This window comes from Sordaria macrospora, chromosome 1 (genome assembly GCF_033870435.1).
Source record: "Sordaria macrospora chromosome 1, complete sequence".
Classification (NCBI taxonomy): Eukaryota; Fungi; Ascomycota; class Sordariomycetes; order Sordariales; family Sordariaceae; genus Sordaria; species Sordaria macrospora.
This window is the reverse complement of record NC_089371.1, coordinates 1084228-1096385: the sequence shown is the minus strand read 5'-3', so window position 1 is coordinate 1096385 and position 12158 is coordinate 1084228. Positions and strand designations below refer to the sequence as shown.

The window sequence follows — 12158 nt, the reverse complement described above, 5'->3', positions numbered from 1 at the left end:
TGCCTGTCGGTTGATAGCAAACTTGCGCACGGTTCAGTCCAGGAACTGTGTGCCTGCCGCGAACAAGGAAAGGAGCCCAAAGCCCAGACCATGCCCAGCCATTGGCGCAGGGTGCCATTGCCGGAGAGGTCCTCTCCCGCTCTGAGTGCCGTCGCGTGCACCTCAGTCCGAGCCCCAAGGTACCTGCCCAGGCTGTGTACGCTACCTACCGTGTTGGACCAAAGCCCCGTCCACTGCATGCCGCGAAGCTCTCCGTTCAACAGGGCAACTTTTTCTCCCGTGCACCATCTTTCCCCTTCTAACTGAACCTCTTTTCTTCCATTCCACCCGACAACAACAGGCGACCAAATCGTGTCCACACAGCATCGAAGAACTCGGAATCAGCCATCTCTATCGCGAGGCAGTTCGACACGCTCTGCCCACCAGTGGATTTCTCAAGATCCGTCAGTCGGCACCTTGAGCATCATCACAGTCGGCCCAGCTCCAACGCCTGTTTGCCCCGTAGAGACGCAGCGACCGACGCGGGGAGAACCCAAGCCAGTCGATCACTTTTGGCTCAACCTTGCCCCAATCGACAACCCTTTGTCAACCCGTCCGGCTCCCTCAGCATATTCGACTGTCCGCTCTTATCCAGTACCGATCAGACCCGAAGTCTAGTTATCAATCAGACGTCACTTTGTCCATTAACCCTTACAGATCTCCGTTTCCATCCATCCAGCTCTATCTACCGTTCCTCTGGTGACCTTGTCTCCAGCCGACCAGCACTCTACAAACAGGACCAGAGCAAGATACTGCGAGTTGTCGCGTCCCATAGCGTTGCGCGAGTCAAGCACGGAAGGCGTCTCTAGGGAACTTGTCATAAATCTGAAAGAAGGAAGTTGAGACCAGCTCGGGATACAAGAAGAGAAAAGGAAGAAAGAACACAAACAAGAACAACACAAGACTGCAAGCACAGAGCTTCCGTCTTGAAGGAAACAAAATCTCTTTTACCGAGGCCATCCTCTCCTGTCTTCTGAAACTTTAAAACAGCTTCCGTCGTCATTGGGGATCGGAATGTACGTACTCGCAAACTCTACCTTTTTCTGTCTTTCCTTCCTCTCCCTATCTCTTTTTCTCTCCTTTGGCTGTTATTTGCTTTCCTACACCATGGCCGCTTTTCCTTCCCGTAACGCGTTCGTCATTGCGTATTATCGTCGTCTCTGCCTTTCTTCAACGCTCAGCCAGAAATCGGATGGGTATCATCGGCTTCATGACTATTCTTCCAGAACCCTATTTTGTCAGCTACTGATTCGGGGACCTCGCACTACAGACAATCTTGTACTTCTGATCAATAGCCAGGTTCTTAATTCAGACTTGCTTTCCAGAGAGAACAGCACATACTCGTTGACCTGAAAACTCAGGCACCCCCGTTTCACAACCTAGTCACTTGCCAGTCCAAGGACCCAGTCGTATTTACAATGGCCGAGGAGGAGTTCGAGATCGACGTCTATGCCGATGCAGGCAATGACCAGTCCGGCGAGCAGCAGGGTGACAATGATCACCATGGTTACGATGACAACGGCAACCATGAGAACGGTGACGGACAGCACCAGGATTACCAGGAGGACCACCACGGCGAGGATTCCGGCGCACATGACAACCAGGAACAGACATCACAGAACCAAGCGCCCCAGCAGCGACAGCAAGGCGTGAAGCGCAAGGACGCCCCTGGCTCCGATGAGCGACCCGTTGATCCCGGCGCTACTACTGCCCTGATGATCTCGGATCTCCACTGGTGGACTACGGACGACGATATCCGCGGTTGGGTGCGCCAGGCGAACTGCGAGTCTGAGATGAAGGATATCACGTTCAGCGAACACAAGGTCAACGGCAAAAGCAAGGGGTATGTGGAACTTCCCGCCAGTGTAAATCAGGAATATGCCTGCTAACTGTATTCTTTAGACAAGCTTACGTCGAGTTCACTTCCCAGCAAGCCGCGAGCGCAACCAAGCATGTGATCGATAACCTGTCGAGCGAGATCGGTCAGCAGCCTGGCCAGAAGCGCCACTCGGTGATTTACTCAAGCCCGGTTGTCAACCCCTTCCGCACGCTTCCGAAGGACACCCCGAACCGTGCTGTCAAGGAGATCCGTGACCGTGCTCCCAGCGGACCTAACAACTTCGACAACCGCGGTCAGAGCAACTTTGTCCCGAACAACAACTTCAGCGGTGGTTTCCGTGGCGGCCGTGGCGGTTTTAACGGCCCCCGTGGCGGCATGAACCCGAATTTCAACCGCAACTTCCAGGGCAACAACATGGCTTTCAACAACAACACTGCCGGCTTCAACAACCCCATGGCCGGCAATGGCTACGGCGGCGGCTTCGGTGGCGGTGGTTACCAGCGCGGCGGTATGATGGGCAACAACATGCGTGGTGGCCCTAACATGCGCGGCCGTGGTGGAATGAACAACAACATGATGGGAGGCATGCCTATGCCCATGCACGGCATGAACCCCATGGCTGGTGGTATGAACCCAGCTATGGGTATGATGAACCCTGCTATGGGAGGTAAATCACTATGACCATCAGTTCGACTGCTTTTTCTACGTATGTGAAGCTTACACATTATCAAATTCTAGGCTTCCCAGGAATGCAGCCCTTCAATGCAGGCTTCTTTAACGCCGGAAGCCAGTCGGAAGGCTGGGGACAGAACGCGCATCCGGCCAAGCGCCCTCGCCAGGAGTAGAGCAACCAGCAGGGCAGCCGTGGCTTTAAGACGGACAACATGCGCTTCTAGGCCGGAGACGACACCAAGTCTGCGGACCTCGAACATGGGCCGAACAAGGAAAGACGAGGAGTTTTAAAAAAAAGACGAAGAAAGTCTGAATAGCGATATATCAATCTCATGGGTTACAATCGGATGAGCCATCAAGAATCCCGGATAATCGCAGGGCTCAACAAGGGCCTCTTTCTTACCTCGGTTCGAGTCGCCTAGACATCTTATGGTACAGGCGTCTATTACACAGCGTTCAACACTTCGGCCCTCGACTATACTATACAGTTGCTATTGTACAAGATTGGTGGAATAGACTGAGTGGACCAGCACCACTGTCCCGAGCTACAGCATCCTGGAGAACTTGACTTTCGCCCGATTCTACTCGGGGTGTCCTGAGGCAAGAGAATGGCTAAGGCCAGGAGACCCGAGGGATGGTACCGACTACCCGACAGACAGACAGCCTACTTGACAGTCTTGAGGCTACCAGAATCAACTCGATAGCCAGCAGTGGTATTCAGTCGACAACAGCGTGTCGATCTGTTTTCCTTGGACCTATTCACGTTCTCTTTCCAGTTCTTTTCTTTTTCCTTTCTGTACGCCGGTTTTCGTTTTCTTCGGTATGGATATTGGTATGGCTTTAGTTGCTTGCTTGCTTTGGTTTTTCATTCTCGCGCGCGGGAAATCCAGGGAGGGAAGAAAATCAGTGGAAGGCAAGACAAATAGATTTTAGGAAACAGGCGAAATTACAACAAGGCTGGCTGGCTGGATTCGAATGGGTAGTACCTACGGAAGAGAGAGTTGCGTATTAGTTGTTGTTGAACAGAGAGAGATACGAGTGAGAATCAAAGTCTTTTTTTGAGATTGTTTTCTTCTATATAAGGTGTTCTGGTGGTGGTGGTGGGTTCGCATTCTCATTGCCACGGCGTTTTCTGTGTCTTGAGTTAGACTGAGAGTGAGCTGAGGTGACTTGATTTGATCATGATGGCGTCTATCTACATCTATGTAAAAGCGGCTTTGATCACTCACTCAACGGCGACCATGATGATGAAAGAAGATGCTGATGGCGATCGATACGTGGTACCCCTTTGTTACCTTTTGACACAGACGGCGTTCAAGTGTTTCCTGGAGGGTTTTGGGTTTGGTTTTCTTATCCTCAGATTTTTATGATGCATGTTTGTTTGCTATGTTTTGATCATTCCGGAGTCAGCTAGCTGTACGTGAACACTCGGTTTTTTTTTAGAGAGGAATGTTTATCTTCAAGCTGCCATATAATAGTAGAGATTTATCTACAAGTCGCAGTATATCGATCCGTTTTCAGATCGATCATGTGAAAACACCTTACACTTAAAAGTCCTGAATTCTTGAAGTTGATGTCGATGCAAATGTCGAAGACTCGAAGTTGAGGAATGTCAGGGGCTTAGTGTGGGTCCTTGCACCTGAGTAGAACGGCCGGTTATTGGCTGACGTGTCCTTTAACGCTTTAATGAACGGCACCGGCCCTTAACACTGTCACCCTACGGCTGGAGATACCTCTGTGGGTGCTGTGTTTGTAGGTTGAAAGAGGTATCAGCTGCTACTGTACAGGGGCACCAATACGTCAGCGGGGACACCTCAACGTCCATCTACCTCTAGCTTTCAACCTCAAAGAACCACAACATTCACTTCAGACTGTCTACATCCCGTCATTCAAGTCATCTTCCATTGCATTCTGTATCATTTCGCTGGACGGTTTGGATCACGCAGTTAGTCGACTCGGAACCACCACATAGCTGTGAATCATACCAGCTTACCTGACCAATCCCGAAATCTGATCGACCCAGGTTACCTCTACCTACCTATCTATTTGACCATCTTTCCCCAGTATCTTCACAATCGACGGGAGCTGTTCAGACGATAAGAAGGAAACAAGACAACATGTTCTTCACAGGCACCCTCCAAGAAGGCATCGCTGCCGCTATTCAACAGACCAAGAGTGTGGTTTGTTTTGTTACCGGTTCGTTATGTTACCTGAAGTCATTTTGATTGACTAAGCAAACACTGACCTCATCCAGACGACAACACCGAATCCCAACAATGGGAAACCGACTTCTTCACTGATCAAGCCATCTCCCCTCTTATCGAGTCCAGTGCCGTGGTGCTGAAGCTCATCGCGGGCAGTACCGAGGAGGGGTATCTGGCCCAGTTGTTCCCTGTACCCAATAAGCCTACGGTAGTTGTTCTTAGGTGAGTTTATCTACCTTCTTGGGTCCTATGTATGACGAAAGAGGGAGGAGATGAGAGATGAAGGGGTGTTAACAATGAGATAGGGGCGGGCAACTCAAGGAGTACATTGCTGCTGGAGTCACCAAGGAAGACTTTTTGAGGAGGCTTGGGGCTGCTCTTAGTGAGCAACAGGCTGTTTCTACGGGTTCGGGTACTACGTCTGGCTCGCCCTCGGTGATGCAGGATCAGGATCAGGGGCAAAAGCAGGGACAAGAGCAGACATCATCGGAGTCGACGACAGCTCAACCACCGACGGCGGAGCAAAGCACAGCCCCGGCTGCTGCAACATCTACCGAGGCTACTACTACTACTACTTCTCAACAACCTCCCATCAGTGCCACTACGAACACCGGGCCTACAACCGCCTCCTCAGCATCACCTCCAGCCACAGCAACCACCACAACCACTCCCAACACGACAACTCAACAAGCCCAAATCCAAGCCATTCTTGCTGAGCGCGCCGTTCGTCTGGCCGCCCAGAAGAAACAACAAGAAGAAGCTACCCGCGCCGCCGCCCGTGCCCGCGCAGCGGCCGAAGACCCCAACTCTCCCGCCCGCCAAGCCGCCGACGCCCTGCGCAAGAAACAGCAAGAAGCGCGCGAAGAGCGCCAGCGGATTCTCAAGACCATCGAGGATGACAAAGCCGCTCGCAAGGCAAGGCAGTTGGAGAAGCAACGGGAGAAGGAAACACTACTCAGTAAGGAATCCGGCGAAGCTGCTGAGGACAAAAAGGGGAAGGGGAAGGGCAAAGCTAAGGAAGAAAGCTTGCCGTTCGCACCAGCCAGCCCCATGCTACCCCGCGGTAACCAACCCGTCAAGAGTATAGGGCATTGTGCGCTGCAAGTGCGGTTGACGGATGGGTCGACTATCCGGTCTCGGTTCTCGGCGGAGAAGGACACGGTTAGGGAGGTGAGGGAGTGGGTGGAGGCTACTGCCCCTAATGCTAAAAAGGGGAAGTATAGCTTCAAGGTGTTGTTGACGCCCCAACCGAGCAGGAGGATCGAGCAAGAGGATGAAGAAATGACGCTGGGCGAGTTGGGACTGGCGCCGAGCTCGACGCTGATTTTGGTTCCCACGACTGGTTCTTCTGGGTCTAGGAGGAGCAGGGTTCACTTTGCGGGCGGTGTGGCCGCCACAGAAGGAGGGGGGAATATCTTCCAGCGCCTGATTGGATTCGTGCTCGCCTTCTTCAACACGGTGGTGACCTTCTTCTCGACGCTGTTTAGTGTTTCTGGACCACTCAATGCCAGTGCTTCGCCGGAGCAGGTTGCTGCTGAGGTTAGGGGTGCGCAGCAGGCGGAGACGGCTAGTTCTAGTGGTAGGTCACTTGGTGGTGGTGGAAGCGCGGGTGCTGTTGTCAATAGGGGCACGACGACGACCGGAGGAAGCAGGATTAAGGGGTTTGGTGACGATGAGAGAAGAAGGGATGAGGAGCGGAAGAGGAATAACGATCAACAACAGCAGTTTTATAACGGGAACTCGGTAAGTAACACATGAACACATCCCTTTCACTGGCTTGAGTAGGAGATCAAGGACAACAGCTGACTGGAGACAGACAAACTTTGAGCCGAGACGTGATGATGATGATGGTGAGAACTAAGCCGTTGAAAGATTGCTGACAGGAAGGATGAGAAGACGTCTCTCGAGAACAAAGGGACGAAAAGAAAGAAGACAACACATCCTTACTACAGTCATCACGAGGCAGAGCGATGAAAACGACCAAGGCTAGTTTCCTCCTTAGAGGAAGGCAGAAATCTTGTGTTTATACAATTGTTTTTGTTGTGTTGTAATAACAGATACACCACCTTAGACCACCAATTCCTGAACTCCAATGCTGATGATGATATCTTGTTGTTGGTATATGTTGCTGCGTGTGCGCAAAATCCTTCTTTTCGAACTTCTTTTTCGACGAGAGGGGGGTGTCAGAAACGTAAATTGAGCGGCGTTCTTCCGAGACTCCCAAAAAGGCCGGCCACGTAAAACTTTGTGCTCCCCTCAACTAATCGTACACAACTCTCATTTCCAAACACCTTCTTCTTCACACCTCCCCTCTACTCTCCTCTTTTCTCCCCTTCATCTGCCCATTCCAGAGCCAGTGAGTGAAAAGGGGAGAAGCCTAGAGATCCAAAGAAGAGTTTAAGTGCTTAGTACTGGCTAGCAGCAGCCTGGCAAGCCTTGAGCTGCTCCAGGTACCAGCCGCAGATCTGCATGTTGCCCTGCTGCTGGTCCATGCACTGGGTGAAGCTCTTGGTGGCCTCGGCGCAGTTGTTGCCCCACGACGAGTTCTGGGCGGCAGCAGCCTGGGCCTGGACGGGCGCAGCGGCAGCGGCCTGTTCGGAAGAGCCGCCGCCGGAGAACATGCCGCCAATGGCGTGGCCGATGGAGGAGCCGATGGCGACACCACTGTTTTACAGACTGTTAGCATGTTTGCGAGGACCGGGCGGGAGATGGCTCTGGATTTGGAAATGGAAACAGGGACCCATGAAGGACAGGCAGGGAGGGGAAGGTAAACACTTACGCAGCAGTGCTAGCCATCTGGCCAAAGAGACCAGGACCCTGAGAGACGGCGGGCGCGGCAGCAGCGGGGGGAGCGTGAGGAGCGGCGGTGGGAGGAGCGTAGGTGGAAGCAGGGCGTTGCTGCTGCTGGTTGGTAGGGGCCGCGGGCCTGCGAGCAGGGACGGAAGGGCGAGCGGAGGAACCACGGGATTGGCGAGGCATTTTGTCTGATTTGTTTGGTTGGGTTGCGTAGATTAAAGCGACCGACGTTTTGGCGGTTTTAGTGAAAGCGGTGGTTGTTGAGGAAGAGTGCTGTTGTGGTGGTGGTGACGATGGGAGATGGGGAAATGGGATGGGATGGGGATAAGCAATGATATAAAAGACAGGTACAATCAATCTATCGGCAAAAAACTAGTGGGGAATGATCAGCCGAAACCGTGAACGGGCGACATTTTGCCATCACATTTGCGACCCGCGGGATCTCCAATTGCGACTGCGCCCGCTCGCCCTCAGCTCTTCCCCCCTCCGCGCCGGCCGAGGCCCTGAAAGCCGAGACGACAGCTCCGAGCTTGGACCCCTGTTTCCCCTGTTAAGATCTCTTTTGGGGCAGTTTGGGGCCTTTTTTCGCTCTTTTTGGGGCGATCGTGAGCTGAACTGGAAGCCAATCGAAGGCCAGAGAGCAAATATCGTTGAGGCTTGTAGGGCGCGTGACCAGCAACGGAGGGTTAGGGTTGTAGCAGCATGTTTACTATGTAGATTCTTTCAGGGGTTTCGATGATCAACTTCTCAGTTCTATGGAGATATTTTGGAGGAGGTTAAAGTATTTGAAACTGTCTATCCGTGACTCAATTACTCCGGCTTCTAATTCCTTTTCCCTCATGACAACCTCAGATCGGTTGCCTCCTCTATCTCCCATGAGGTGTATCCTGATGTTTCCTAGGTCATGAATTGCCCCTTCTCGAAAAGAAACTAGCAACGTAGTGTGTCCCGCCACATCGATTTGCTGGGACAAATATCTTATCCAGTCATGGTTCATGTTCGAAACTCCGGCTGGTGGGTATCTCAAGTGGCCAACACACACAGAACTCCGGCGGCCGCGGGTCTGGCTCCGGGCAGACGATTTCCGGTTTGATGTGTTCGTGTTGGCCTTTCCGCGGCCTCGCGAAGCGCAAAAGAACAACGCACGGCATGCCTCATGTAACGGGCCTGTTCAGACGAAGCCCCGAAGCGCCATGCCAAAACGTGGCGCCGTGGTCATGGTCGTCGCACAATAACTCAACAAAGAGTGCAGTGTGCGCAACTCTCACTTTTTCTTGTTGCCCTTGGTCTTGGGACGTTTGGCAATAGGCTCGGAGCCCGAATCTGCTGCCCTCTTCTTCTCCTCCTTCGCCTCTGCCTTGGCCTTCTCTTTGGCGATCAGCTCTGTCAACTTCTGCTTGATGGCCTCGTCATCGGCCTGTGTGTCTGTTAGCGTGTTACCCAACAGCGAAATCCTTGATGAATTTCCATACCAAGTCAGATCTGATGAAGCGGGCAGCGGCCTCCTTGTTGACCGTCTGCTCACGCTCCTGGGGCGGGTTCTCAATCTTCTGAATCTTCTCAAAATACTGCCTGACGCGGGTCAACTCTGTGAAAATGGCATGCTCTTTGGCGTCAACACTGTTCAGACGTAGTGATGCTGTTATATGGGTTAGCAATGGATTACTTTGAAGGGACAAGATTTGACTAACAGAAGAGCATCGACTCGATGGCATAAGTCACCATGACATAGAGCTTGGCCTTGTCCAAAAGAGGAAGCTTGGAAGATACATCACCGACATCACCGAGAACGGGCTTAAGAGCGGCTTCTAGCTGGTCGAGATCGACGTTGAGCTTCTCCAGCGAGGGGGTAATGTCGGGCACATCCATGACTGAGATCGGCTGATGTGAATGATGAGTAATATCGGGGAGTCTGGTAATGGCGGAGAGGAAGACTTCAATATTAAAATCCAGATATGATGAGGCGACGGTTTGTTGACATTTGGTGGTGTTTTGATGAACAAAGATGCGAATCTGGATGCAAGTGAGGAAAGCGGCTCCACACAGTTGCGAACCGTTCAAGTTGCACTTTTTTGGTTCCAGATCTTGGGATCCACATTTGCGACAAGCCTTCCACAGTGCGGTGCCAAGACCATGCTATGGCCGAGCAAGCCAATCAGAGAAGTGCAGTTTCTCTTCTATGATCGGTTAGCGTGACAGTGTATCAACCGCAGGCGCGCTCCCGAGAAAAAAAAAGTTTTGGCGGCCATTGAACTTTTTGATCGGAAGGTTGTCTTGACAAAAATCATCGTCATCCGGCAACCGAATTCAGCTAGTCTTTATACCGCAAAACCACCACCTCCACCACTTTCAACAACACCGAGTCTCCTCCCAAAACCACCCGCCTCTCCCTTCTCGCCCCTGGTCTCTCCCCAGGTCCTCAATGCTCCCGCGCGGGACATAAAATCCTGACAGGACCTCTTGCGACAGGTCCTCCGGCGGGGTTTCTGCACCACCACGATAAAGCCATATCATGAGCTCCCGGTGTCATCCGTGAAAGCCGCCAACCTGTATTCCTTTACCGGCAGTCGACCGCACTTGCGGGTGTTTGGGCGAATACCCTGCAGCCACACACGATGGTGTCCCAGTAACACCTCGGTGGGCCGGGGGGCCAGCGCAAGCGGTTTCCGTTTCATCCAGCATCCTGATGTCCAGATGCGGTCCTTCGTCGCTACATCGATGCCCCTCCTCCGCGACTTCATCCCCCGAGCCAACCACCCGCAAGTTGCGCCGCACCCTCTGCAGCAGCAGCAAACACGACCGGCCTCGTCAAAGGCACACCCCCCTTCGGCTACAGCGTCGGCTACACCGGATGCCCAGGTCCCAACGGAAGACGAGCCGAAAACAGTTTTGAATAGTCAGAGTGAACCAGAAGTCGCCAAGGAACAATACCGAAACACGACCAAGGAGTTCTTCGACAAGCTGGAAGAGGCGGAGCGGTATGATCAAAGATTGGCAAAGGCGGTCCGAAAAGAGGGCGAGAAGAAGCCATGGACTGATCTATTCAAACCGACGGACCAGATTCACGTTATGGGACTCAACATCCAGGGACGATACGTTGCACACACGCTAGCCGGCGCCGAGACGATACCGCCGCCGATTTTCATGATCAACCGATGGAATCTGCTCATGAGATGGAATGAAGCGGGAAGGTGCTTGAAGCTTCACAGGGAAAAGCAAGTCATTGTCCGCGACAGGATCAGGGCACAGTTCACGCCGCCAATCTGTGGCCCTCATCCGAGGAAGGAGAAGGACACCCACATCAGCAACCTCGTAGTGACTGTTCCAGCCGGGCACACGGTCGAAGCCCTCGGCCAAATCAGCCACCGGCTTGACCACAACTCGACCATTGTTTTGATCCAAGAGGGACTGGGTGTCGCCGAGTCTATCTGCAAAGCCTACTTCCCTATCGAAAGCCAGCGGCCCGTGTTTATCCTTGGCCACTTGACGACCCGTTTGGGCCTGGGCGACCAGACATTTGAGTTCGGTGAGGTGCGACCTGGAAGGCTCTTCCTGACTGTCTACACCCCCCACTCAGACAATATCGGCCCACTCGCACCCATTGTGATCAAGAAGCACCCGCCCACTTTGTGGCAACGAAGGGGAGCGCATCTACTCAAGCTTCTCACATCGATTCCGGAACTCAATGCTACCGGTCACCGAACGGACGAGTTCTTGCAGATGAAGCTACCAGCGGTGGCGTTCCGAGCGGTGGCTGATCCCCTGGCGACGATTCTGGATTCCACCTACGACAAGATCCCCGAAAACCCGAACGCGCGTGAGCTCATGGACAGGATGCTTTCCGAGGTTGCCGATGTGGTTTCCCACTTGCCCGAGCTGAAGGGCCTGGAGCAGTTCCGGGTCGCCAATGCCCTACCGTTCATGCGGTCGGAAGTGTTCCACAGGTTGAAGAGAAAGGGAACCGCCGACGTTCCCATGCGCAGGTTGACTTCCATGGGTCTGGACACGGATATCGGCTACGTTACGGGCTACTTTGTCATTCGCGGCAAGATGTTGGGGGTACCGGTGAAGGCCCTAGAGAGTCTCTGGTCTGCCGTCAAGGCCAAGCAGCAGGTTCTAGCAGAGAGGAGGAAGAGGTATGTACCCTTTGAGGTTCCGTTCCAGCCAACACTTGTTCCTCATACTCCGGAGCCATGGACCAATTACCCCGACAGGGTCTGGCCTGAACCCCTGAAGAACCTTCTCAACAAGATCAGGTGATGATGTATAGATCATGGGATGTATCACATACCAAATTTTACTGCAAATACATATAGAAAGGGATAAACAAAATCATGGCGACAAAGGGTGTTTCGGCGGAGGTGACTGGTTTGTTGCGAATAGAATCATCCTGTACATAGCTGTATTTCTAGTTTTTGCATATGAACATCATGACCTCAATATCTGGTCTAATACTGTTGCTGAGAGTGTATCCTATGTTTTCCATAGCCGCGCTGACTCGGGCTTTTCAAGTTCCCATTCTGGAGGTAAAGATGCCTCCATCAAACAGCCATGTACGTTCTGCTATGTAAACAATACCGTTTGTAATACCCTATTGTGACCCCTGA

At 52.7% G+C, this 12158-nt stretch overlaps 5 protein-coding genes across 5 annotated transcripts; 3 read left to right on the top strand and 2 right to left on the bottom strand.

The window, feature by feature from the left end:
- The first annotated feature begins 36 nt into the window (after window positions 1-36).
- Window positions 37-3982, top strand: SMAC4_09061 (uncharacterized protein). Its single transcript, XM_003344030.2, has 3 exons — window positions 37-1882; window positions 1942-2546; window positions 2618-3982. The coding sequence occupies exons 1-3, from the start codon at window positions 1458-1460 to the stop codon at window positions 2722-2724; spliced, it is 1137 nt and encodes a 378-aa protein (XP_003344078.1). The 5' UTR covers window positions 37-1457; the 3' UTR covers window positions 2725-3982.
- A 265-nt stretch (window positions 3983-4247) lies between these two features.
- On the top strand, window positions 4248-6616 carry SMAC4_09062 (uncharacterized protein; the record flags this gene model as incomplete). The annotated part of the gene is made up of 4 exons (XM_024655397.2): window positions 4248-4747; window positions 4806-4977; window positions 5061-6498; window positions 6572-6616. Exons 1-4 carry the CDS (start codon window positions 4669-4671, stop codon window positions 6614-6616), a joined length of 1734 nt encoding a protein of 577 aa, XP_024511291.2. The 5' UTR covers window positions 4248-4668.
- An 82-nt stretch (window positions 6617-6698) lies between these two features.
- SMAC4_09063 (uncharacterized protein) lies at window positions 6699-7991 on the bottom strand. The gene is made up of 2 exons (XM_003344032.2): window positions 7535-7991; window positions 6699-7419 (listed from the first exon to the last, which is right to left on the bottom strand). The coding sequence occupies exons 1-2, from the start codon at window positions 7732-7734 to the stop codon at window positions 7161-7163; spliced, it is 459 nt and encodes a 152-aa protein (XP_003344080.1). The 5' UTR covers window positions 7735-7991; the 3' UTR covers window positions 6699-7160.
- Window positions 7992-8285: 294 nt separating this feature from the next.
- SMAC4_09064 (uncharacterized protein) lies at window positions 8286-9566 on the bottom strand. Its single transcript, XM_003344033.2, has 3 exons — window positions 9243-9566; window positions 9024-9190; window positions 8286-8968 (listed from the first exon to the last, which is right to left on the bottom strand). Exons 1-3 carry the CDS (start codon window positions 9418-9420, stop codon window positions 8816-8818), a joined length of 498 nt encoding a protein of 165 aa, XP_003344081.1. The 5' UTR covers window positions 9421-9566; the 3' UTR covers window positions 8286-8815.
- Window positions 9567-10155: 589 nt separating this feature from the next.
- Window positions 10156-11966, top strand: SMAC4_09065 (uncharacterized protein). Its single transcript, XM_003344034.3, has one exon. The coding sequence runs from the start codon at window positions 10246-10248 to the stop codon at window positions 11809-11811; it is 1566 nt and encodes a 521-aa protein (XP_003344082.2). The 5' UTR covers window positions 10156-10245; the 3' UTR covers window positions 11812-11966.
- Window positions 11967-12158: the final 192 nt, after the last annotated feature.